The 27744-nt window shown below is 41.6% G+C and overlaps 1 protein-coding gene across 2 annotated transcripts in view; it reads left to right on the top strand.

Moving 5' to 3' along the window:
* cntn4 (contactin 4) overlaps positions 1-27744 on the top strand; it is a 170390-nt gene that overhangs the window by 67507 nt on the left and 75139 nt on the right. For both annotated transcript variants that reach the window (XM_077197996.1, XM_077197995.1), the window contains exon 5: positions 22780-22875. In XM_077197996.1, the coding sequence (XP_077054111.1) occupies positions 22780-22875 (96 nt within the window). The remainder of the gene's footprint in view (positions 1-22779; positions 22876-27744) is intronic.

Raw genomic sequence — 27744 nt, 5'->3', positions numbered from 1 at the left:
TTGTGTCATCACCACCGTGTATTTAAGTTCCTCCTTTTCATTCAGTTGTCGTCTGGTATTGTTCGTGTTAGCGGCCCCTAAATTAATAACTAATGATCTTCGCAACGGAAGTGAATCAATCAAGACTATCTTTAGCTGGACAATAACTGTGTCCTAGAGCTATGGTAACGCCTAAACAATCTGTTACGGTAATTTCTATTATCACTGTAAAGCTGCTTTGAAACAATCCATACTGTTAAAAGCGCTTTATAAATGAAGGTGCCTTGACTTGACTACACAATCGTACTAATTGTATAATTTCTGCAGTATATACTGCACTCACTATTTGAATTTTCTGTAAGCATAGAAAATCTGATTGACCTACTACATAATGTGCAGACCACTCTGTGTGAAATACAGACCCCACAATGCAATGCACTAAACCTGGATGTACAATGTGGCAAATAACCTGGAATACCTATTTTGTTTTATTTTTATGTTATTTTATAAATGTGGGCTACAATAATAAATAATAGTACTAATAATTTTTTTCATAAATTTTGTTATTTAACAATTGTTAATTAAGCAATTTTCACTCAAAATTAAAAAAAAATAATGATTAACCCTGAGCAAGTTTTTTATTCCCAAAATGAAAAATGGTCTGCTCACTGCCTTATAAAGACAAAGTAAGTTAAATTTAGATACATTTTGATTTTATTAAATTTTCATATATGTATTATAACTTTTCACACTTGTTTGTGTTTGTTTGACGTCTAAGGATTGTGTTTTTTCTTTTTAAGTGCTGAACATAGTTGCCAATCACCATCATGTCTGTTGAGAGCGTAAACTCGCTAGTCACTAAGTTAGTCACAGCTGAAAATGCTCAAGGTTTTGCTTTGTTCAACGTGAGCTGCATGCTCGTGAATTCTTACATTAGAACCAACAAAGTGGAAAGCCAATGTAAATAAGAGATTCACTATATAATTCAGACTTCTTATTTTATTATAAGTTTTCGAGAGTGAAGAAAACTGAGCTTTCACTTTAGAGATTGAAGTGATTATTGAAGGAGGGCTCTTCTCTTGCTTTCTGTTTTTTACCCATTCACAATCTGAATTCAAGTTTAGTTTGTCTATGCTGCTAAGTATGCTGCAAAGTTTCCGGATTGACAACCGTGTTTAAATGTGCTATTGAATCAGAAACTGAGATGATCTACAGTAATAACCAATGGACAGGAAAAAATCTGATAAATGACTTAATTAAACAGTTTTTGCTCTTGTACGGAAATTGGTACTGAAAACGAAAAGTGTTTTGCTATGACTATTGAATTTCCCCCTATCATGACATTTAAAATCACACTGATTGGCTGACACGTCATTGCATATGGCAGTGATAGCAAATGACAAACAAGCCTTTCCAATTGAATTCTGTTCCCAGCAAGGCCACTGCCTGAAGACAATGGCATTGCAGGGCAGGGAACAATCCAATTCTGTGGGGAGGAAGTCCGCTGTCATCGTAAGACGATTGGCTGACAGATCCATCAATCGCTGGTCTCTGACCTTACTAGGCTTCAGTTGTTGTCGTGTGGTGGGGGCATGCGTCTCTGACTGCTCCACATCCATCTTCTTTATTACTCTCTCCATAGCTTAATTAACTCCGCCGCATGATGGAGTGGTGCAGGTTCAAGAGAATAATTTAAAGGGCAGCTGATGTTATTAGATGGGATATTTTCTAATTTGGTATCTAATGCAGGAGAATTTGTAGGAGACCACGTTGTGCATGAGAATGCATAAAGGTGAAGTCAAGAAGTCATATTACGAACTTGTATTCGTTTTAATGCTGTAAAGTGGATGGAGGAAGATGCTGATTTCAGACCGCTTCATAAATTAGCATGGAGAAATTAATATTGGAGGTTTGTGGCTGTTGGTTCATATGTATAAGCTTTAAGGTCGATTTATATGCTAGTAGTGTATTTCTAAAAGTGGACCAAATTGATGTATACTTTTTTTTTTTTTTTACGCTTTAAAATGAATAAAAAATATTAATGACTCATCTTGCACTCACAGGGATATCCATTTTTTTATCTTAAAAAAGAGCTGGATGGTATACTTAGCGTCTTTCATGGATATATACTACTCGTATTTATCTCATAAGCAATTGTGAATTAGAGTCCGACCGATATATCGGCGAGCCGATATTATCGGCCGATATTAGGCATTTTCATAACCATCGGTATCGGAATTTATAATGGGCGTTAAATTAATATAAAAAAATGCGCAGTGTGGTGATTCATGTAAGGGTGGCGCTGCCAATAAAGCACCTAAAAGCTGTCACAATGAACTGGCAAAAGCAATGGTATGCATACATCAAATATAGCAAGGAGACATTTGAATTGTTTATTAATAACAAGTGTTTTCAGTCGTTGTGGGCTGCAAAGATGAAGTTGAGGATGCGGACTCGCGATCTTTTAATGCGCCAGAGAGAAATGTACATTTCAGAAGGATTACATAAGCAGAGAGCAGTTTGTCTTTCGTTTTGATTTGTTCTGTTTAAAAGTAGACATTTCAATAGATATATTTCTCAGGTCTATACGCTGAGTTTCGGTTCATTTATGAGACGAGTTGCAGTTCACTCGCCGGCGCCTCCGTTTCGAGATTATCTATTGTCTGTTATATTTACTTTTTATTTATTAAATCCAGGCATTTGGTTGATGAAACATTGATTAAAATTAAGATATAATTAATACAAAACGAAATTGACTTTAATGAAAGGCTTTGTGCTTTCTGTTCGAGGTCTCTGAAAGTCTTAAAGCAGTTTAGTGCCGCTTTCGGAGCTTATCACGTCCGTTTTTTCCTCATAAATGCGAACACGAAAAATAAAATAAATTTAATATTTTATGTTCTGTTGAGAGCCAACCCTTCTTCATCCGGTGGGTAGTAGACTAATACTTTTGATTTGCGCAGTGTAATTCACTGAATTGATTTCTCTGCTGCCAGCCTCTGTCACGTATTGTGTGAGCTTGTGACTATTGCAAGCGCGCAGCTGAGAAGTCCTGATTATATTGTCTGCTATATTTACTTATTTTTTAAATCCAGGCAATTGATTGATTAAAATGCGTGGAGCGAGCAACAAATCTGCTCTGTAACGGGTGCTTTTCCGCGTCTCGGGTAAACAGCTGTTGCGACGCGAGCAATAACGGCCGCGTCCGGTGTGTAGACACAGCTCATTCTGCCTATAACGCTACGTTACAACATCAAGCAATATTCCAATAATTTATATAACTATAACCATTTATATAGGGCCATTTTGCATTAAGAGTAGCCTAGTTTCACGTTTATTAGGTAAATTTTGCTTACTACTTATTTAAAATAGTATAAAAGTCTGTACATTATGTAATTAAAAACGTTTTCATTATGATACTATAAATTTTACTTTAGTAAAAAGATCTGGGCCCGGTTCCCCAAAATGTTCTTATCGCTAAGTAGTTCTTAACCTATTCCTTAACCTCTCTCTTAACGTGATGGCACGATTCCCGAAACGTTCGTACGCTAAGTATATCTTCTGTAAGTCACACTTTCGTAAGGTTGGTCTGGACCATTCGTAAGCTCTCTCTTAGCGTTGTTTGAGCTCAAGACGTTAGTCGCCGCCACTGTGCAGCAGTCTTTAGAAATCAGCGCAGCGCAGTACAAGTCAAACTATGGTATGTTGACAATGTTGTGGCTCAAAAATGATTTTATGTTATGGTCATTTGAAGACTAATAATAAAATATTTTCGCAATGGATACAGGCCTATTTATGAAGTTTATTTTGTTTGGTATCAGAACTAATATGGTGGTAATTAGCCTAGGCTATTTCGTAATGTCATTAAAGCTTTTAAATTGGCAATCACTTTTGATAATTAAAATCTGGCAAACAATTTGGCTCTAAATGTCACGACTCACACACAAAAGGTTTGGTCCAAGTGCAGTAGTTTATTGGGGTAATCCAAATCCATAGACAGCCAGGCAAAGGTTCAAAATCATATAAAGCAGTCCAAAACAAGAAACAAACCAGACAAGAAACTCCGAAGTGCAAACAGACATTAAGCAAGGACTCGACAACTAACACAGAAACAGACAGGGTATAAATAGAGCAATGCAAACAATGTGAGTGGGAACAGCTGTGTGTAATGATCAGTGATGAGTGACAGAACAGGATGATGGGAAATGTAGTACATGAGGAAATGTGACGATCAGGGAATTAACCTCTAGAAAACCCAGGGAACACAAACCAGACACTGTGACATAACCCCCCCTCTACGGAGCGGCTACCAGACGCTACAAGACATCACTAAAAAACAAAACAAAAGTCCAGGAGGGAGGTGGAATGGTGGAGGACCAGGGGGAGGGATGGGGGGCCAGGTCCATGAAGGGGAACAGGAACAAGGGGTGACGGCTTAGCCGGCGGCCAGGGCGAAACAGAGAGTCCATCGGGCGGCCAGGGCGAAGCAGACAGTCCATCGCGCGGCCAGGGCGAAGCAGAAAGTCCATCGGGCGGCCAGGGCGAAGCAGACAGTCCATCGAGCGGCCAGGGCGAAGCAGACAGTCCATCAGGCGGCCAGGAGGAAGCAGACAGTCCATCGGGCGGCCAGGGCGAAGCAGAAAGTCCATCGGGCGGCCAGGGCGAAGCAGACAGTCCATCGGGCGGCCAGGGCGAAGCAGACAGTCCTTCGGGTGGCCAGGGCGGTGAAGACCCTTCGAGCGGCCAGGGCGGGGAAGACTCTTCGGGCGGCCAGGGCGGTGAAGTCCCTTCAGGCGGCCCTGCCGGCGAAGTCCCTTCGGGCGGCCAGGACGGTGGAACAGGAACAGACCCTGGCTCAGGAACAAACACCGGCTCAGGCACAGGAACAGACACCGGCTCAGGCTGGGCAGTATTGGCCTTGATGGTTGGAATGGGCGGTGCCGGCAGGGCAAGGAGCTTGGGCGGCGCCGGCAGGGCCAGGAGCTTGGGCGGCGCCGGCAGGGCCAGGAGCTTGGGCGGCGCCGGCAGGGCCAGTAGCTTGGGCGGCGCCGGCAGGGCCAGGAGCTTGGGTGGTGCCGGCAGGGCCAGGAGCTTGGGTGGCGCCGGCAGGGCAAGGAGTATGGAGACGGCCTCTGGGCTGACTGGAGGCTCAGGAAGGACCTCCGGCCATTGTGGGAGACAGGACGTCCTCTTCCTCCTCCGTCTCCGAGAGGGAGAGGGCGATTGGGCTGGACGGGACCAGCGGTGAAGGCTCTGGGCTGGACGGGACCAGCGGTGAAGGCTCTGGGCTGGATGGGACCAGCGGTGAAGGCTCTGCGCTGGACAAGACCAGCGGTGAAGGCTCTGCGCTGGACGGGACCAGCGGGGAAGGCTCTGGGCTGGACGGGACCAGCGGGGAAGGCTCTGGGCTGGACGGGACCAGCGGGGAAGGCTCTGGGCTTGACGGACTCAGCGGCGGATGGATCTCTGGGCTGGACATCACCAGCCCAGGGTCGAGGAGGGACCGAAGCGGATGACATGACAGGATGATGGGAAATGTAGTACATGAGGAAATGTGACGATCAGGGAATTAACCTCTAGAAAACCCAGGGAACACAAACCAGACACTGTGACACTAAATGGCTAAGATCTATAAATGGGTAAGCATGGTGGTGTCCAGTAAGCGACCAACTATGGCAGCGATCCAATGTGTCCTTGTATTGAATCAAAGGCGGCGCCGCCCGCAGAGCCGACTAAAAAAGAGTCAATTTTTTTATTCGCCAAAACTTAAGCCTTTTTGACATTTTGCCTGACGTCCTGTCAGGACCTTGGTGTGCCTGATCCGGAGGCAGCCATCTTCCTTGCTATGTCGCTCCATAGTTCTTTTTTGTTGCTGTTGCACAAGTTATTTCAAAACCTGGAAAACAGTGTCACCTTGTGCAAGCTCATCTCGTCCAGCAAAATTTCAAGATTCTCTGACGAGAAGCTTGGTGCCCTTTTTTTACGTTGCTTCCCCACCATATTCAGTATCTAACTCTCGCTCTCTGTTCATTGTAGATAGGTTGCTTTTTATTGAAAACATTAACCAATGGCAATCAATACCACATTAAACGGAAGTAACTGCAGCTGCTTGCCAATCAATTATGATTGTAAAGTACCTTACAGTACTACTCATATTTATCTCATAAGCAATTGTGAATTAGAGTCCGACCGATATATCGGCGAGCCGATATTATCGGCCGATATTAGGCATTTTCATAACTATCGGTATAGGAATCCATTGCAATAAAGTTATTCTCATTCTGGCCACAGTATGCAATAGGCTATTGCTCTCCTCTCTCATCTCCCTCTCCTTCTCTTGTTCTTCTTCTCTCAGTCTCTTTATCTTTACCTGTAAATATCCCCTTCCCGAAGCTGAGCTTTGATTGATACAGTCTTTGCAAACTGATTATTTATGTCCTCGTTTAAAACTTCGATCGTAAAAATGCTGTTTAGTTTTGCCACGTACATCTTATCTCCTGAAGCGTCGCGTTGGGATTCGCACGCGGCTCGCGCTTCTGTGAACATAAATCCTGCTTTGATCGGTCACCTCAAACATTTTGACATATCACAATTTGATAATTTAATTAATAGTCTATGTTTTACTGATAACTTAAACTATGTTCAAATAAATGTTACTAGGATAATTTGAGGAATGTTTCATTTGCATAGAACGTGTTGTCTTTCTCAACGCCGTAATGCACCTTCGCGTGAAGTGCAAAATAGATTCCTGAGCAAAATCGATGCCAACTAATTCAGCACCTTCACTTGGGACAGCGCCTTTGTAACGTCGGACGTAAGAGGCAGCGTGCTAAGAAGCTTCCTAAGGGACACTTCGGGGAACACACTTAGGAACCTAAACAACTTTGGTAAGATATATCTTTCGAGTCTTCTTAGCTCGCTAAGAGTGTGCGTTATTGGGGAACCGGGCCCTGAGTTCTTCCTCCAATGGTAGAGATTAGAGGAATTAAGACTAAAAATAGAAGATAATGTCAGTGACACTGTTGATATATTTATTGATACAAGTTGTTTTATATAGCGTGACTTAATTAAAAGACAAAGTCGTTAGTGAAGCTTATGCAACAGTATTTAGAATATAATATAATATAACATGCAATGCAAACTAGTTTGGTTACAGCTCAAATGTATCATTCTCATTCTATCATTCCCCCTGCCTCCATTACATATCTTTGTCACACAAATGTTTGATCACCACATTTGAGTGATCATTGCAAAATGTTTATATATTTATTCTGTTTAAATACTGTGTATTCTATATACAGTACCCATCAAAAGTTTGTACACACCAATAGGAAAGTGTGTCCAAACTTTTGACTGGTACTGTACTATAATACACATAAATAATATCGGACGATATATCGGTATCAGGCTGTTTTTATCGGTATCGGCATCGGCCCCCAAAAATCCATATCGATCGGGCTCTATTGTGAATTACGAAATTAAATATAAAAATAATATATAAATATGTGTAATATAAAACCGGAGCATATCATTCCTTAACAACCTGAAATTTAGAGTTCATAGTGGTTCTGTACATACACTGATGTTATCATTAAAAATTAGGGTTGCAAAGGAAAGTTTGGAAAGTTTCCGAAAATTCTGGAAAGTTTCTGAAAACTTTGCAACCCTATTAAAAATACATTTTTATATGGAGAAAATTAATGGATTTTTAAATCAAACTGTTGCTCTTCTTTTGTTATTTTCAAAAACTTGTTTCAATAATAAATGCATTAACACAGGAAAGAAAACTGTTAGTTAAGCCATTTCATGGGTTTTTATTTGTTTTTTATATGTAATTTTATATAATTTGCACAAAAATGTGTGTTTTTTTATGCAGACTTTTAGCAGCGTTCTGTCAGGACTAGCTTTAGAAATATGAACTAGTTTGCGGCTCTTAGAATGTATTGGTCTCTAAACAGCCCTACCTTTTCTTTTAAAATAAATCACTGTGAAAATCACTTAATTTGTGAAAATACATTTATGGTTACTTTGGTGTAAGCTTGTACGGTGCCTTTGTATGCTTTCAAATTATCAAAAGAACTGGTTATTAAAGAGACTTTCATTGGAAGTGGTAAAATGTTTTCTTTTTCACTCTCTCTGAATAGGACTGGATGAATTAAGCAGATATTGAAAGGGTTGTCAGTAGATGCATAGGAAATGAGAAAAATTGTCAGTGTCGATGCACCAATCCCTAAAGCAGTAATTGCATTCTGGGGAATTGCAGAATGTTTTTAATTAAAATGCCACTGATAGAGAAGGCTATGCGCTGCGTCTTAATCATATTTCACATATGTACCATCTTCTCATTTTCATATTTGAGTCTTGAAAGAGACCTCACTCTAAATGTGCAATAACAATTAAAGTTCTTTTTGACTTGGTAAGAAATTAAATTGTGTATGTGTAGAGTTAACAACATGTTGAACATTGTGGTGTCAGGTTGAATAGAGTATTTTGCAGTTCAGCTGATGTTATTTGATGGGTCAGTGAATGCTGAAGACATTACCTGCTATGTATAGTGAAGATACCAGGTGTAGTTCTCACAATGGCTGTATCTCAGTAGCGATGAGGTTTGGAGTCTGATTGCATAAATGCTTGTTTTCTTTAGATGTAGTTTCAACCATCTTTGTTTCACAAAACATTGTTTTTGTGAATGTTATCCACTGTACTAGAACTAAAGGACTAAACCACAGTGTTATACATTAAAGAGAGAGTGCGAGAGCTGTTAATCAATTATTTGAGGAATTTCTTTTTATTCTGTCCCAATTGACAGTGAAAAACAGCAGGAGTTCCTCTGCAAGTCTGATTTGAGTATTATATCTCCTTCCTGTGGTGGGAGGGTCGTGGGTTTCACCAGTCTTTATAAAGACGCGACGGCTCACTAGGACCATAATAAGTTATGCTGGCATTCACAAATCACCCTTGGTTGCTGCACTTGATAGTCAGGTTCATTTAGATTACTGTACATTCCATCAGAGCGGTTACAGTGTAATTATTTAAATATTGAGTAATATTAATTAACAACATTATTATAGGGTTAGGGTTAGAAAAAGGGTTTGGTTTTGGGTTAGTAGCATGTTATTATGCATAATTTATAGTTATTACTACTGTAACTACATGTAACAAGGACACTGATAAAGTGTTACCCAAACTGTTACTGATTTGTGATTAAATAAATTCCCATTAAGATATTTTGGGTAGAATCATAGACTGTAAAAAAATATGGATGTAGTGTCCCTGACGTCACCCGCAGGTTTCTGAAGAGCATTTTTGAAGGCCAAAGTGGGCAGTGCCGGCCGTCACCATCTTGGATATGGCGCGCATCACTTCCGGATATCCGGAAAATGGGCAAAGAGGCGGGATTAGCTGAGGTGATGTGGCAGCTAATATACAGCAGACAAACGGCTAGTAGTGACAGCAGCGACAATCCACCTGTCACTCAAGTGGCCACTCCCTTAATTATGCAGAACTTTACTGCTTAATATAATTTAAACGGATGAGTTATAAAAAAAATTCACCCCCCTCACAGTTGTCATAGAGGGCAAAATTAACTATATAGACCAAAACCACTTTTTGTACAAGGCTGTAAACATATTTTTTTCTGCTGTTAAGTTAGCCATATTAGCAATAGGGGGGTATATGGGATTGACTCTCTTTTGGAGCCTGTCTCTAGCGGCCAGTCGATGAATTGCAGTTTAAGTCACTTCGGTGTTGGATTCAAGAGAGAGACCGGAAGATTGCCTCTTGGGTAGAATTGAGAATATAGCAACAGTTTTACACTGTATAGCATCATGGCTGATCTGGGAATGGAATTGCTGCCGATTTTAGAATGTAATGTGTATATCAAGTTTTAATAGTTTTATTTTTTTTTCTCTAATCTATACGTTCTGCTGTTATTTGGATTTCTGCGGCATATGTATTTAAAAAACTTTCAATTTGTTTTTTTTATCATTTTGCAAGTTGTTGGGCCTTTGTGCTTAAAGTGCCCCTATTATGCTATTTTAAATTTTCCTAATGTTGTTTTGGAGTCTCCTACAACAGGTTTACATGCATTAAAGGTAAAAAAAATAAAAAAATCTCATAAAATACATTTGCACATCACCACATTTTCAATGATTCTCAAATGACTTGTACTTATTTATTTACCAAGTATTTTTCGAATTTATTTCGGTGAACATGTGGAAACTGTATCAATAACAGTGCATACATTAGCCGAGCTCTAGCATGAATGACTGATGTAACATAAACGTTGGTAAAACATATCTTGCTCCATACTTAATCTTTCCTCAAAGTAGTGAGAACGACAGACAATCTGCATTAATAGACAGAGTTTTAGGTAATAGTGGCCCACAACTGATTAGCAGAAGTATTTCAGTAAGACCTACACAATATAAAACTCAAAACTAAGTATTTTGAACACCATTTTTCAAGAGCAAAAGGTTTGCGAATCCTGCATTGAACTCCGAGATTTGACAAGCAGTCGTCAGTCAAATAAAGGTAACACAGCAAAAGTTTAGTTTTATACTGCTGTGGTATCGTGGTAAAGATGAATTTTAACCACTGGTTCTTCACATGCTCGTCCATTGGCAGTGAAGAAAAAAGGCTTTACCTTCACATTGTAGAGCACAGCGTCTTCTCAACATGATGCTATACAGTATCCACAGGAATCAGCTGTAGGTTTGAGGTTAAAGTTTTCCCTGGTGTCTGCGCTGGCAATAAGTGGGCGGGCAATATGCTAATGTTTTGTCTAGATGTCACAACGAAACGGCTTATGACTCGTTTGAAAAACGATTCATTTCATTGACTCAGAGTCGACTCTTACTTTTGAAAGACAATAACTTTATATACGGTGAACTTTCAGATTTAAAACTTTGCAGGATGTTTTCATTCACTTAGACTAGAGCTATATACTGTAACACACTACATGAAAGGTCATTTTCAAAAATCCAGAATAGGGGCACTTCAACTATAATTTCGTAAATGTCCATATCTGATTCTTAGTATGACTAATTGCGTACTTTACAAAATGTGCGTTTGTGTGATCAGTTTGAGCGCTTGATTTGTAATGTAAAAATGGTGTCCTCAAGCCAGACCAGTTGAGAAGCACTGATTTAGAGCATGCATGTGTGTTAAATGCCTGTTTACCACATTTTTATTTTATAACACTGCGTTTCCTTAGCCTGAACTGTTTAAATAAATGCCATCTGGATCCCCCCCAGCCCCAACTGTTTATGGGGATGCGTGTTCGTGTATTCTTTTTAAAGTTGACTCTTCATGTGAGCGGTTGGTGTTGGGCGCTTTTATGCCACATTTCTTCAGGGGAAATAAAAAAGTGAATGGTTTCAGGTGTGTATATTAAAAGAAGCATTTGTTTAAGTACCCTCCTTTCTGCTTATTTCAGTTTCTTTTTGATAAACCTCAGCTGCGTGCTATCTTGAAGGAAACAGCCCGCTGAGTACTTTAAACAACAATAGTCCCTTTGCTCTTTTTGCTGTGTGTTTATGGAGCGGGGAGCACCACTTGTAGCCTCCCCAAAAAAGGCAGACAAAAACACTATAGTGAGATCAAGATTTGGTTTGTCAGTAGCCCAATAAAGGTAAAGCGGCTGCGATCAAAACTGGTGCGCCCCACTCTCGCTGTGGACGACCATATGTCCCCTCTCAAAATCACTACGGCTTTTATCTCTATCCAAAATATCCCCAAAAAGACACTCTTTTCTTTTTTACCCTGTCTCGAATTAATTCAGTACCTTAGATGTTGAATGTGTTTGTCCACTTTGTTGTTGTAGGCTCTCAATTTTATGGCTTCTGTTAGTCTTTTATCTAACATCGTGTGTTTCATTGACATGAAAGTGGCAGTCCAGCCCTTTGTTGCCTTCCCATCATGTTCAGGTAGAATCCAATAGGGTTATAATCATGAGTGCTCAAGCGCACACTTTTTGGTTTGCTGCTTACTGGTCACAATCCAGGTACTACAGCCAGAATTTCCTTTGAAGTTTAGTTAATGTGTAAACTTAAATTAACACACACATATTTTTAATATTTAATTCTATTTTAATATTTATTAAGGCAGTAGCGTTCAAACGGGTGGTGAGCTCACGCAGAAGGAAACGGCAGTTCCCTTTCAAGGGAACTTCGAGCTGCGTCAAACGCTGCGGGAACGCCCCTGCGTTGTGCGTCATGAAGCACGTATGGAATCAGCCCAATGGAGAGATGAAACGTCATAGGCGGGTGACGTCATCGACCAGGAAACTATAAAGCACCCCAAAAACACAAGCGCATTAGCTTCTGTGCTTTCAGTCGCGCTACATGTGAATCTGTCCCTGTGTGATATTGTCTGTCTTACATACCCTGCACCACACAAACAATTTATCCCTATATATATATATATTGAGAGATTATGGCGGACGAACAGCAGTTTAGAAAGTGTGTTCCTCCCTGCTCGCGTTATTTAACGAGCGGGGATACACATGATCTTTGTGTTGTTTGTTTGGGAGTTCAGCATGCCCAGTTTGCTCTCGAGGGAGCAGACTGTGAGCATTGCGAGCGTTTGCCGTTAAGGACGCTCCGCTCCCGCCGGTCGCTCTTTGAGGAGAGCGGTTCGGTGCGCGCTCCCCGCGGTTCGGGTCCCGCTTCTGCCGAGGCAGAGCGGCGGCGCTTATCGTGGGGATCGCAGATGGATCTCACAGCGGGGTTTGAGACGGGCTCTGCCTTATCTCTCCCTTCACCTGTGAGATCCAGTGCCTCAGTCCCGGGTTCGGAAGCACGCGCTGCGGTTTCTTCCGCTCGGGCTGAGGCACCAATGCTATCCAGTTCTGAGGAACTTGATGTTGTTAGTGTTGAGGGAGATGTGGAGGATTCGCCACCCCACACTCCTGAGAGTGATGAGCTTATGGAGGTGTTAACAAGAGCTGTTGAAAAACTTAATATTGAATGGCCAGTGACTAGACAGGAGTCTGTTTCTAAATCAAAGTTGGATGAGAGATTTTTGCCGTCACGTGTGCAGCCTCCACGCCGGTGCCTGCCGTTTTTCCATGATCTCCACACCGAGGTGTCGAAATCATGGAGAAAACCGGTGTCATATAGAGTGTTTAGTCCCCAGACTTCAACATACGCTAATATTATGGGAGCCAAGGCTCATGGTTATGGTGCGTTGCCTCGTGTGGAAGAGACGCTTGCGAGCCATCTCTCCCCCGAAGCAGCATCATCTTTTAAGGCACCGGCATTACCCACCAAGCCTTTAAGAAACACTTCGGCTTTGGTGGGTAAAGCATATTCGGCAGCAGGTCAGGCTGCGTCATGTCTGCATACTATGTCAATCTTGCAGGCATACCAGGCTGATCTGCTAAGGGACATGAGTGAGAGTGAGGAGGTCAGTACTGACGTAGTTCGCGAACTGCGTCAGGCTGCTGATTTATCCCTGCGTGCCACCAGAGAATCGGCCAAATTAATGGGTCGTTCTATGGCAGCTCTGGTGGCCGCAGAAAGACATTTGTGGTTAAATCAGACTAATATTAAAGAGAGAGAAAAAGCTTTTCTTTTAGATGCTCCTCTTTCTCCCATGGGGTTGTTTGGTGATGCTGTGAATTCAGTTATCGATAAATTCCAAGAAGAAAAGAAACAAACTGCAGTTTTTAAAAAGTTTCTTCCCCTTAAAGTTCATGTCCCTGGGGCTGCTGGGCGGGAGCAGCCCCGGCCGTCTTCGAGCTCATCACATAGAGCGCAGCAGAGGCAGAGTGTCGCGTCTCGTGCTCCCCCTGCTGGACAGTGGGCTCAGCCGCGACACTCTCAGCCGAAGCCTTCTCCCAGTAGAACTGATCTGAGGACAGTTATATTGGCTAAGAAGGCTTCGGCTAAGAAGAAGTCCTGACGCCAAGCCGTTCAGGATGCTGAGGGTGGTCCCCACCGAGGCGGAAAGGTGTTCACCTCTTTTTACGGTGCCCATTCCTCCTCGGTGCCCTCAGGGGCTCGTTCTGCCAACCCCGCCTTTATGCCGGGGCACAGACGATCCCAGCGAGCGCTTTCCCGAGGGACGCTCGCTCCCTCTGAGGAGGGTCTCAGAGCGGTCAGACCAGTTGTTCCCTGCCGGTGCGCCGTTACAGGGCGCTGCGTCTGCTGCTCAAGTTACACCAGAGGCCAGTCTCGAGAGGCTGGTACCCTTAGTAGAATTTCTGGCAGAGTGGAAAAGCCTTCCAAAAATATCTCATTGGGTCCTGCAGACAGTAGAAAAGGGTTATGCTATCCAGTTCAGGTGTCGTCCACCAAAATTCAGAGGGGTTCTGCACACAGTGGTGGGCCCCGAGCAGGCTCTGGTATTGGAACAAGAGGTGAAAACGCTCCTTCAAAAAGAGGCTATAGAACGGGTTCCTCCTCCCAGTTTGGAGTCAGGTTATTACAGCCGATATTTCATCGTTCCAAAGAAGGATGGGGGGTTGCGTCCAATTTTAGACCTGCGCATATTGAATCGCTCGGTAGGGAAGCTAAAATTCAAGATGCTCACTATCAAGCAGATCGTGTCTCAAATCAGGTCCGAGGACTGGTTTGTCACGATAGATCTGAAGGACGCATACTTCCATGTGTCCATCCTTCCACAACACAGGAAGTTCCTGAGGTTCGCCTTCGGGGGCGAGGCGTACCAGTACAGGGTTCTTCCGTTTGGCCTAGCTTTATCTCCCCGCACTTTCACGAAATGCATGGATGCAGCACTAGTGCCTCTGAGGCTTCAGGGCATTCGTATTCTCAATTACATCGACGATTGGTTGATTTTAGCTCAGACCGAGCAGATGGCGGTTCGGCATCGAGATGTCGTCCTCGCTCATATCAGAAAGTTGGGGTTGAGGCTGAACGCAAAGAAAAGTGTATTATCTCCTTCCCAGAAGACCACTTTTCTGGGTGTCGTTTGGGATTCGGTATCGATGCGGGCGCGACTCTCTCCGACCCGCATCGCTTCGATTCTCTCAGCTGTGAAACAAGTGAAGCTAGGCCAGCTACTCACTGTCAAGCAGTTTCAGAGACTGTTGGGTCTGATGGCAGCAGCGTCCAACGTTATACCTTGCGGCCTGTTGTACATGAGACCGCTACAGTGGTGGCTCAGGACCAAGGGATTCTCCCCGAGGGGAAATCCGCTCCGCACGTTCAAAGTCACGCGGCGCTGCCTTCGTGCTCTGGTCATGTGGAGAGAAACTTGGTTCCTATCCAAAGGTCCTGTGCTGGGGGCTCTTTGTCGTCGCATAACGCTAACGACGGATGCTTCCCTCACAGGGTGGGGGGCGGTCATGAGTGGTCGCCCAGCCCAAGGTCTGTGGCAGGATCATCATCTTTCGTGGCACATAAATTGTCTAGAGATGTTGGCTGTGTTTCAGGCTCTGAAACACTTCCTAACAGACCTGAGAGGCCATCATGTGTTAGTTCAATCAGACAACACGTCGGTGGTCTCTTATATAAATCATCAGGGGGGCCTGCGGTCTCGCCGGCTTTACAAGTTGGCCCGTCAGATCCTCCTGTGGTCCCAAGGGAAGCTACTATCTCTGAGAGCAATGTATCTCCCTGGGTATTTGAATGTGGTAGCAGACTCCCTGTCGAGGCAGGGGCCGAGGCCAGGGGAATGGAGACTCCACCCCGAGGTGGTGGAGCTCCTTTGGTTGAGTTTCGGTCGCGCCGAGGTGGACCTATTCGCTTCCAAGGAGACCACTCATTGTCATCGGTGGTTCTCCATCACTCTTCCAGCCCCCCTGGGGTTGGATGCTATGGTGCAGCCGTGGCCGAGGTCACGTCTGTACGCCTTTCCCCCGATTGCTCTGTTACCAGGAGTTCTGGAGAGGGTCCGCCGGGACGGGGTCAGTCTACTACTAGTAGCCCCGTTCTGGCCGGCCCGAGTATGGTTTGCGGACCTGATTTCTCTCCTGGACGGTTCTCCTTTGGAGCTCCCGGTCAGGAGGGATCTACTCTCCCAGGCGGGGGGCACGATACTTCACCCCCGCCCAGAATTGTGGAAACTGTGGGCTTGGCCTCTGAGGGGGCCCAGCTCATAGACTCCGGTCTCTCAACCGAGGTTGTTGAGACCATTCTTAACTCCAGAGCTCCATCCACGAGGAAGCTTTATGCCTTGAAGTGGAAACTTTTCACTTCTTGGTGTGGAGAACACCTGCAGGACCCAGTTAACTGCCCAGTGGGTGCAGTGCTGGAATTCCTGCAGGAGCGCTTCTCCACAGGGTTATCCCCCTCCACACTAAAGGTGTATGTGGCGGCACTAGCTGCTTACCACGTCCCTTTCAGTGGAGTTTCTCTTGGGAGACACCCGCTTATAACTCGTTTCCTCCGTGGCACTTTGAGGCTGAGGCCAGCAGTTCGTACGAGGGTGCCGACTTGGGATCTGGCCATTGTATTAGAAGGTCTTTCCCTAGCTCCTTTTGAACCTATCGAAGAAGTTCCCGAGAAGTTTCTCACTTTTAAGACTATCTTTTTGCTTGCTATCTCTTCACTAAAAAGAATCGGAGATTTGCAGGCTCTGTCGGTTTCACCCTCGTGCCTGGAATTTGCACCTGGCATGGTTAAAGCTTTTCTGCATCCTAGACCAGGTTACGTTCCTAAGGTTCCTACTAATATTGTTAGACCTACGGTTCTGCAGGCTTTCTGTCCTCCTCCATTTATGTCATCGGACCAGGAGAAACTTAATTCACTCTGCCCTGTTAGGGCATTAGACGCTTATGTCCACAGAGCTGCCCTGTGGAGGAAATCAGAACAACTTTTTGTATGTTTCGGGCCACCCAGGAAAGGGTGTCCGGCGTCTAAACAGAGAATGAGCAAGTGGGTGGTTGAGGCTATCTCACTTGCTTATGAGTCGGCTGGCCAGCCTTCACCTTTGGTTGTCCGAGCTCACTCTACCAGGAGTATGGCTGCTTCTAAAGCTCTTTTGTCGGGGGTTTCCCTGAGTGATGTTTGTGATGCGGCTGGATGGTCTTCACCGCATACTTTTATTAAGTTCTATGACCTAGACTTAAGCTCTACCCCTGGGGCACAGGTGCTCTCGTCCTCTGTGCGCTAGTCTCACATGACGGTCATTTGGTCCTATGGCGACGTGGGTATTCGCGTTCCCGCAGCGTTTGACGCAGCTCGAAGTTCCCTTGAAAGGGAACGTCTCGGTTACGTATGTAACCCTAGTTCCCTGATAGGGAACGAGACGCTGCGTCGCTCCGCCATACTCCCGGCACTCCCGTTAGCGCTTCCTTCAAGCCTATCAGAAGCTAATGCGCTTGTGTTTTTGGGGTGCTTTATAGTTTCCTGGTCGATGACGTCACCCGCCTATGACGTTTCATCTCTCCATTGGGCTGATTCCATACGTGCTTCATGACGCACAACGCAGGGGCGTTCCCGCAGCGTTTGACGCAGCGTCTCGTTCCCTATCAGGGAACTAGGGTTACATACGTAACCGAGACGTTTTTTAAGTTGCATCGTTTTTGTTTTATCGTATTTTTTCCCTTTTGTTTGTCCACCTGCCAGTGGCTCCACAATGATTAGTAATGAAAGAAAGACTCAGTTTGATTGAATGCACAGCAAAGCCTGTTCCTTCCACCGTTTTGGCACGAACAGATACTAAAGCAGAATTTTTTTTTTCCAAATCCCAATTTCCTTCCAAAACAAAGCCTATAACATTGTCACATTAATATGAACAAATGATGAATAATTTGCATGCCTCATTCCCGGCTATGCCCTGACATTCATAAGGGTAATTAGCTTGCGAGTATTACAAGTATTAACAGTCTGTCAATAAGCTTCATACAATTCATGACACATCTGTGACTTGAATTCATTTCAGTGGCCTTTGGAAGCTAAACATTTGGTGGGCTTTAGGGAAAAAGGCCCAGCTGTCCTGATACAGATTTTTTATGTTTATTTTTTTTAATTTTTATTTTAATTTAAGCACTTGTACTTTGTTTGTTTTTTTAGTAGTACAAATTCAGAATTTTAAAGACACAATAAGTTGGACCAATCACTAAAATCAGTGTGAGTTTCATTTCTAAACCATTTACCATCATCCGTTTATCCGAAAAATAAAATAACCAGCATGGTTTCAACAGCTCATTGATGCTGATTCTCTGTCCTAGTGAAAAGCAATTACATGAATTACTCTTTCATTACAAACTGCTTATTGCAGAGGTGTATGAGCCTTTACCGCAGTCTCATAGTAATCTGTGAAAAATGCACAAGTATTGCTTTCCTTAATAGAAGACCAGTGTTTCAAATGGCAGCTGACTCCCAGGGTTAAAAAGAAATGTATATTTTAAGAAATAATTAGCCAACATGACACATCCTCGCTGACCTTATAGTCATTTTCATAAACCATTGAGCGCCATAATTTTGCATTTAAATCTAGCCCTGAAGCAGAACCAATCGCTGGTCTGTGTTTAGGAGGAAGTGAGGAAGATTTAGGATTGATTTAGCCCATAAAGAGCTCCCTCTGCACCATTGCTTCAGGTGACACCACAGAACCAGGATCATTGGAGATGAGGTTAATGTGGGTTAATTCTTCTGATTTGTGCAATATGTGCCATTAAATGTCACCGTTAGCATGTAGCGTGTGAGTTAGTGCTGTTGAATACAGCTTGTTTAGGATATTCACCCTATAAAAGAGCTCCTGGTAATTATTTTGTTAGATGAGGCCAGTTGTGAGGTGTACTTCAACGCGAGTCACTCAAGTAAAGGCGTCTCTGAACTTTTGATGTACTTTTCAGCTGAGCGACTGCAGAATCCCTTTGAGGAAGATGACAGCGGGGGCTCCCAAAGCTGACTTCACGCTTTCGAATTCAAAAGCGTGCTGGTCTCGCAGAATTTTTTTACATCAGCATCTATATTTTTGATCCTTAGAAGTGCAACAGGGATGCCATTAAAAAAACTCTCTTCAGTGATTTAATGTCAAATAATTTCAAGATTATTCCAGTCATGCAGAGAGCGGAATTTAGTTGTGGATTTTAGGTGTGGGAATTAAACAAATTAATTCATGAAGTTTCTCAATTTCCTCATTTTTTTTCTTCCAGTGGGGACGTTTTCACACTTTTTAATCCAGTGAATATTTCTCATGGTACTGTAGGTTTATTTGTTGAAAGCCAATTTCTTGAAAGATGCTTACATTACATAAAAAGATACAGTTCACTAAACTCAGACTGGTTTATTGTTATAGTAGTAGGGCATGTTGTCACATTGGGAACCTGACAATAAATAAATTATTAAAATAATTATGAAGCATAAAATTATGATTATGAAACAGCGGAAGTGTACAAAGTAACAAAATATGAAATCATGTATTTGGTGGTATTGCAATTAATGCATTTTATAAAAATAACTATATAACACAAATAACCTGCCTCTATATAAATGTGAAAATATTTCATTATATTATTGACCCTTGTTGTCCAGTCAACATTCATTTTAATTAAAGTAACAAATGTTTGTATGGTTTTGGTTTTAGTTAACTACAACAACCCTGGTCTGAAACCAGCATATACAAGCTAGAGAAAACAAATATTTTGTGTATTTGTTAGTGAGATACAGGTCTTGTAATTTTCCTGTGACAACTAGGCCTAGTGGCTAGTCTATTGTATAGGTGCATCATCTAATTGTTGTTCATTTTTGTCTCTGAAAAACAATAAAAGATTCTGTAAAAAGTTCATCTTAACAGTTTCCACCTGAGACTTTACAAAGCGTCCAAGCATGCATTCGATCTGCCTGTACGAATTACCTTTCCCAATGATTTTAGGCAACAATTGCGCAAGGGACAAGCAGGAAGCTGTTGTGACTTGTTATTGTTTTTCGTCAATTGTCAAATCTAAATTAGTTTCAAAGGAAAGGAAATTCAGTTTCTGATGCGTTTTTTGGAACGGCTTTGTAATGGTTGCCGGCATGCTTTGTGATGAATACAACTCAGAGGGGGCCTGATAACTGCAGGAGCCATTAAAAGCTCTCATGTGTGGCTCACGCTTAGCAAAACACCGCCACAGTTGGGCAGGAGCGCTCTTCTGTTTGGAGGGACTCATTGATTTTGTCCTCATCTTTACTCACAATCTGTTAAATTGTCGTAAAATTACATTGCTGGTGATTATAGATTTGACGATTTGTGATTGAGGTCTGTGAGTGAGCTTTAAAACACAATGCAATATTTAGTAAAGAAATCCTTAAAAATCTTTAAGTGTTAGTGTTGGAACTCACCGTTTGTGCTACAGACATGATTAATAACTTCATCAAATCATGTGACAACGCAAAAGAAGATATCTTGAAGATCTGTTTTTGTCCATAGACTGAGAATCATTGGGGGCCAAAATTACTTTGAACCCTACTGAGTGTAATTATAATAGACAAAAAAATCACTACAACACTTGTTTTAAAAAAAAGAAAAAAACTTGTTTACTCTAGTACATGCATTTGCATTAGCTGAACCGGAACCTAATTTTGCTGAATTTGAGCTAAAGAAGCCAAATGTTGATACTAAATTGTCAAATTGTACTGAAACGTAGTCTTTAATAAAGTTTATGAGTTTTTAAGAGCTGTACTTGCCAGCTTAATGCCTATATTCAACATCCCTGGCTCATTAGGAAAATTTGCCTGCAGTGGCCATATTTATAAAAAATTATATTACATAGCTTCCTTAGCGTTATGCAAAACTTTCAAAGTGAAATAGCCTGTGAGTGGCAGTAAAAGCGTGTTAAGTTTTATTAAAAGCTGATAATTGTGGATCTGGCAATGTTTAATTATCGGTTGTACGTATTGCAGCAGCTTAGAAATGAAATGTCTGGTGAGTTGCACTAAAACGTTAAAGTGATAGTTCACCCAAAAATGAAAATTGTGTCATAAATCATGGGTTTCCAAGCCCGTAAGGCTTTCGTTCATCTTCAAAATACAAATGATGAACTTTTTAATGAAATCTTATAGTGCTGGGCGGTATGACCAAAAATCCTTATCACTGTATTTTTCAAAATTATACCGGTTTCACGGTATATGGCGTTTTTTGTTTTTTTTTAAGCATGACTGGGTGTTAACCACATTTTATACTGATTTAGAGAGGAAATACTGCAGTAGATTGACTTAGAATGCCCTATTTTACTGTCATTAGTGAATATTGTAGAAAAATCCACACTAGTGGAACCACATACAGGTTTGCACAAAAGAAGGTGCCGCTGTAGGATCATCAGAGACAACGGTTTCCCCGGTAACGGCTGTACACAAAGCAGCGCAGTGCTCATAAAAGCTTCTTTATCAGGAAAGATAAAGAAAGATTAAATGAAAATAGCATCATAAACTAAATAAACTTTTCTAAAGACAGTCAGTTCCCTTCAAAAATACATTCATATAAAAACACCCGCGCCGCGTTTTGACTTTGAAACGTGCAGTGCTCATGTTTATTCAAGGATGTCAAAGCCAACCACAAATAGATTTTCCAAAAGGCTGTTTTGATATTGTTAACCAATGTATGGGAAGCAATATAATTTGAGAGCTATCAATGCTATTATAGTCGGTATGAACCGGTATACCACCCAGCACTAAAATCTGAGAGCTTTCTGTCCCTCCATTGACAGGTATGCAACTACAACTTTCTAGCCCCAGGAAGATAGTAAAGACATCATAAAATAAATTCATGTGGTTAAAACTCAAACTCCAGTGGTTAAACCTCAATTTTATGAAGCAATGCAAGTGATTTGCTTGTGCAATGTATACTTTACCACTTAATTTACAGAATATTATTAATTTGTGGGTGAACTAACCCTTTAATGCTGTATTGCCTTTAAAAATAATGTACCACCTACACCAAACAGGCAAACACTATCATTAACCTAACCAATAGTGTTAACAAAACAACAAGTCTTGTATCTCTTGTATTGATACTCGTGCTTCATGGGATTTGTGTGCTCTCATCGCAAGTGTAATGTTGTGCCAGGTGAGCAAATTTACTATGTCAGAAAAGCCATATGGAGCTGGTTATGTGATGCAAATTTCAAAAGTTTTAGTTTACAAATCATGCACTAAGTGTTTTGAGGTCATACTATTGTCCAAGGAACCGCATGAAAATAAGTGTTTATTAATCAATAATCTGCATCTTGTAAACATAATTTGTGTGAAAAGGAATTAAAGTTGTTTGTTTTACTGCCGCTAGGAAACTGCAGTGAACTGTATGTATAGGTACGTCTTTCGAGTTGACATTGATGTAGCTTTCTGGGGGATGTTACCAAAATGGTAGAAAAAGTGAAATTACTTGCTTTAAAGGGGCTTTGAAACCACCTAACACCTTAGAAACTGAATAGCAATGCACTGAAATCCACTTAAAACACCTTAGCAACACATACCAATGCATTCCGGCCATAGAATATTGCACAAAATAGGAAAAAAAACTACTTTCACTCTCATATTCAAAACGCAGCAGGATGATATGGATGTCAGTAATATGTGCTAGACATTTTCCCAGTCTCTTTGACCCCTACTTTTTGAATTTTACTTTCACCCTCAAACTTTTTTTTCCCCATTTATTCTAGACTGAGTCAGCAGAGGCTCAAGCTTTCTCAATAAACAGACTCAATGGGTGGTGATACAGCCCCCAGTCCAGCTGAAGGCTATTTACCACATCTGTATACACACTTTTCTAAGGCTTCAACTTTGTGTAGCTCGCTCATTGTAACATAAATACTTTTCGAGAAGAAAATTACAATCACGTTCAATGTGCTGCATATATTATTTATCATAAATGTAATGTTTTGTTCTGTCTTTTCTCTCCTGCTTCTTTAAGACCTGGAAAACTTCAAAACCCACAAGCGGAGTTCTGTGTCTGTCCGGGAAGGGCAAGGAGTGGTGCTTCTCTGCGGGCCACCCCCTCACTCTGGAGGTCAGTACTACTTCTAGCTCGTTCATATATCATTTACACCTCATTTTTTCCAGAGGAGAGATCTTCCGGCAGTCTCTCGGTACTCAGTTGTCCAATCTGTGGATCATGTAATCCCATCAGCATCTCTCAATTCTCTGACAGCGTGTGTAGGCAAGCCCAGCCACCCTCCGGAGACGGAGCTGTTTGTGTGCAAACCCTCTTCCACCCTCACCTTCCTCCCTGTAGCGTCAAGCAGCATCCCTCCCTATCCCGAGCAAGGGATGCCGGTCAGAAAGCCATAAATCATGAACGCTCTCTTCCTGCGTTACACAAAGACCCTGAAGCATCAAGCTTTTCATCCATGCTGGGCTGCTCCTCCCATGTATTTCTCCCAGAGTATCTCTGCCGAATCTCACGTCTCTACCTCCAACATGAATTGTTCATTAACTCTGCCATCACTTTGATGGCCTCTATCAATTAACCAGCAGTGTGTGATTTAACTGCTTATTAATGGTGCCAGCAGTGTTGCTTGTTAGAAGAAGTGCTTTGTTAGCGTTTATTGCAAAATAGGTGCTTTTCACGTGGCCTTCTTGAAGAGTGGCATGGATCCAAAGTGTTTGTACTTTAGTAATGTGAGCTAATTAACATTGTGAATCTGAACTTTCCAAAAAAGGAAAACGGAAAAGTGATAGAACGGCATCCAAAAATATATCTTAGTGTTGTTGTTTTTTTTTTTCAAACTGTTTGAAACAAGGTGTGCAGTGGTTATATTACAGCACTTTTTAAAACTAAATTAATAGTTTGTCAGGTTTGTGCTCCTTTCTGATTTCTGAATGTTCTTGAATTCCTAAATATGAATTCAAATTCAGACATGCAGAATAAAATGGATTGATTCATCTGTAAACATGTTATCACACACATATCGGGTATTTATTTAATATATTTAATATTTATTAATATACATGGACCATGAGGGATAAACACCATTTTTTCACACACTTCTCAATTTTAGCCCAAAGTCTTTAAAATAGAGGCGAATATTTCAATGTACTGTACATGGTTAAGTTGCCATCCAGTGGCGGCATTTATATAATTTTCTTCAAATTGTCATGGCCCCCAGATTATTTTGTTGAATATCTGACCATACAATATATCAAAAGAAAGAACAGATCCTCTGCTTTGAAAAAATATATCTTTATGCATTTTTTTTTTTAAATCAACGCTTGAATGTGGGTGAGTTTCATTTAAATAAGCTGAGAAAATTGCATTTTTGTCAAAGATTTCATCCGGATCGGATTCAGAATGATGATCAAAACGTAGATGAAGTAGATCAAGTCCATCAATACCCCCAAACCTTCACTAAAGCCCCTTTCACACAGAGATTCTGGAAAAGACACGGATAATGTGTCCCGGGGGTTTGTCCCGGGATCGTTTGATTTTGGTTCATTCACACTGCCAGTTATTTTCCGGAATCTGTGAGTTTATTCACACACATCCCGTGAAGACACGTGACATCAGGATGTGATAACTCCTGTCAGATGTCAGTTCTGCTGATAACTCCTTTTCGTCATTTCTACAGAAAGACGAGTCCATACTCCCCAGTAGCGCCACTGGGTTTGCCGAGTGACTCGTTCCCCATATGCTGTAGCATAGGTTGTAGAAAGGCCCATGTGATGGCACGTGCGCCATCACTACAACACACCCCTTACGGCATTGGTCCTGGCTTTTGTTTACACAGGGCGCGTTCCAGGACTGATCCTATTAATGTGACTAGGTCCCCATCCCGGCATCGATCCCGGGACGTGTTTGCGTTCACACAGAAGGCACTCTAGCAATTTTACGGCAATTTCCTGGGATCAACACGCTGTGTGAAAGGGGCTTAACATTATTTCATGTTTTCATCATTTCATTCAGTAACGTTAGACCGTTTCAAATTATGTGCTGTTTAATGTGTGATGATCGCCTTATTTTACATGTGCGTAAGCAATCCCTCTATTTGTGTTTCTCCTTCTACTTCGCCTGTGTTTTGATTCGGATTCTTTCAGAGGATGCGTAACAGCGCCCCCTACCATATAACAATGAAAACATGGATTGCCGTAAATTTCCCGTCAATGCCAGGCAAGCGTTGCGTCAAAAGTGACAGAATTTTTTGTCAATGGCAGGGAAAGAGTTAATTATTTATGTTGCTAATTCAATTCAAATTCTACCTCATGAATTGAAAGTGAGCCGGTTTTTAAATGCTACATTTTGCTCAATCCTGGTGCCTGGTGGAGCTGCAGATTTTAAACAATAGCACAGCACAGATGTATTACACAAATTGGACAAAGGAAAGACACTGATATCAAAGAGATTAGTAGCAAGCTGTAGAGAGCTGGTAGAGCTACAGTAACAGCTGTAAGAAGATTAAATGCTAGTAAAGCCTGCATTGAGCTATTTTTGGGTGAAATCAATCAATAAACGAACAAACAATAAATCAAATCCATTTGGGTGACCAGAGCTAACTGTTATAAAACAACATATGTGTCAGAAACTTGCTGCTTGGTTTAGATTAGGGTTAATAAGTAGAAATGACCCAGAGTTTAGACTTTACTCTCAAAATGTTGAATCAAGTTGCATACTTAAAGGTTTAATCTGTGCTGAAATGTAGCAGATAAGTGGGCTGCGTTGCATTCAGCGAGGTCTGCTTTCTAAATTTGTCAGCTACAGGAAGTGGAGAGGCAAAAAATAAAACAGATTAGACAAAGATTCTTCCAGCTAGTTAAAAATGGTATGAATCATCATAATATTTTTTTTTTCTGACAAGCTATTTATTTATAGATAATTATGTTATGTTTTTGATGTGATGCTACATTTCTTCTGTGATTTTTGTCAAGAGTTAGAAGTATGTCATTTGCTGGAAAAATGTGCGGCTCTCTTTTTGAAGAAATTTGTCAAATTAAATCGATCGTTTTAAAGGTGCAGTGTGTGATTTTTAGCGGCATCTAGTGGTGAGGTTACGAATTGCAACCAACAAAAGTTACGGTGGCCGACAGGAAAATATGTCATCGTCCGATACAGCAAAGAGTAGCCAGTTCAGCAATGAGGTTTCTTTACAAGGATAAATTAAGAAATTATGTTTACTTAATTATTCAGTAAAACTACTCGTTCTAGGTATATTATCTAATACAAATATAACGGTAAATAAGTAAGGTCTTTATACACCACTGAAAAGTTTTTTTTCAAGGTAGTGACGAAACGCGCTCTGTAGCGCTGTTTGTTCGCTGTCGGCTACGATAGAAACATGACGACACAATATGTCGACCTCCATAGAAGGGGGTGCCCGTGGTTATGGAGATATAAATGTCTCATTCTAAGGTAATAAAAACATAACGGTTCATTATGCAACGTCTTTATATAACAGTGAAAACATAGTTATGGATCTTATAGTGCATTTCTGTCAATAGATCCTCATAAATATTACACAATGCATTTTTAAAGCGTTTTCTTTGTAATACAATGGAATTAAACATTTGCCTAACAGTAGACCAATAACATATATATAAAACATTGTGTAAACACACTTTTTTTTTTTTAAATATTGCCAATTTACAGTGGCTCCTAGTTAAAAATATAATCCGCCATGTTAGGATATAAACAGTATCTGTTGTCTGCAGCTGGCACATTCATTTTTATTTTTTGTCTGTCTTTGATGCTGGCTCACAAAATTCTGTGAAGTTTAAGAACTTGTTGCCTTTGTCGGATTTGGTGATTTTTTTTTCTGACTCTGTGGCAGCTGGTTGGTTTGTCACAGCTTCCTTTCAGCTGTCCTCACAAATTAGATGAAAATTAATTTTGGTGTTAGAGGATGATTTATCTTTGACTGGTAGAAGAAGGAAACAGAGTATAGGAGTAAGAGACTGAATAGGAATAGTTATTACTGAGATTCTGTGCAGCGTGGCTGAATTTAAACAAGAAAGAAGCCTTTTTATGTTAAGTTTTTTTATTTCCTTGTCTCTGTTGCACTGTGGAAGAAAAACGTGCCTGGATCTTTCATAAGTATGTTGGCTAGTTATTCCGGTACCAAGTCAGTTCTAAAATGTAACATTATGTAACAATACATTATTAGTAGTACCACGTAATGACTCCATTTGGTTTGAAAGCCCATGTACCGTATGTGAAAGTTTATCTGAGAAGAGCAAAAATATTAAGCCATAAAACTGCTCATTCAACATTGATAAGAAATATTTCTTGAGCAACAAATCAGCATATTAGAATAATATCTGTAGAATCATGTGACACTGAAGACTGGAGTAATGATGCTGAAAATTCATCTTTGCCATCACAAAGAAGGCCAGCAGCCATATCACCCTGTAGCCCAAGACTGGTTGCCCACTGAAGCTAAGCAGGGTTGAGCCTGGTCAGTACCTGGATATGAGACCTCCTGGGAAAACCAGGTTGCTGCTGGAAGAGGTGTTAGTGAGGCCAGCAGGGGTGCTCACCCGGTGGTCTGTGTGGGTCCTAACCATAGACTGTAAAAAAAGATGGACGACGCCCCTTCGCTCTCTTCCATTGGCGAGAAGTGAAGCCGCCATTGTCCTGATATGGCACTGATATCTTGGGACTTGAGTCTGCGCAGTTGCGATTTCGGGACCAGACATGCACAGTAGTGAGCAGGAAGTAAAGCCGCGAAATCAACGTCCCGCCCTCACTCTCGCTGGATCAATCACAAGCACACGCCTCTGCTCCAGAACAACCCATTATGTCGGTGTGAAATAATTAATTATAGAAATTTAGATATTAAATTTAAAGCTCCAATCTCATCAGTCCTCCAAAGATCCCGAAAAAAAGTCAGTTGTTGCTTCAGTGACTACTTCGCTCTGAGAATCTGTCAATCACAGCTGTCAATCATGA

The sequence above is a fragment of the Siphateles boraxobius genome, unplaced genomic scaffold (genome assembly GCF_051911475.1).
Source record: "Siphateles boraxobius isolate OS27281-9 unplaced genomic scaffold, OSU_SipBor_1 41, whole genome shotgun sequence".
Lineage (NCBI taxonomy): Eukaryota > Metazoa > Chordata > Actinopteri > Cypriniformes > Leuciscidae > Siphateles > Siphateles boraxobius.
This window is presented reverse-complemented; position numbering and strand designations above follow the sequence as displayed.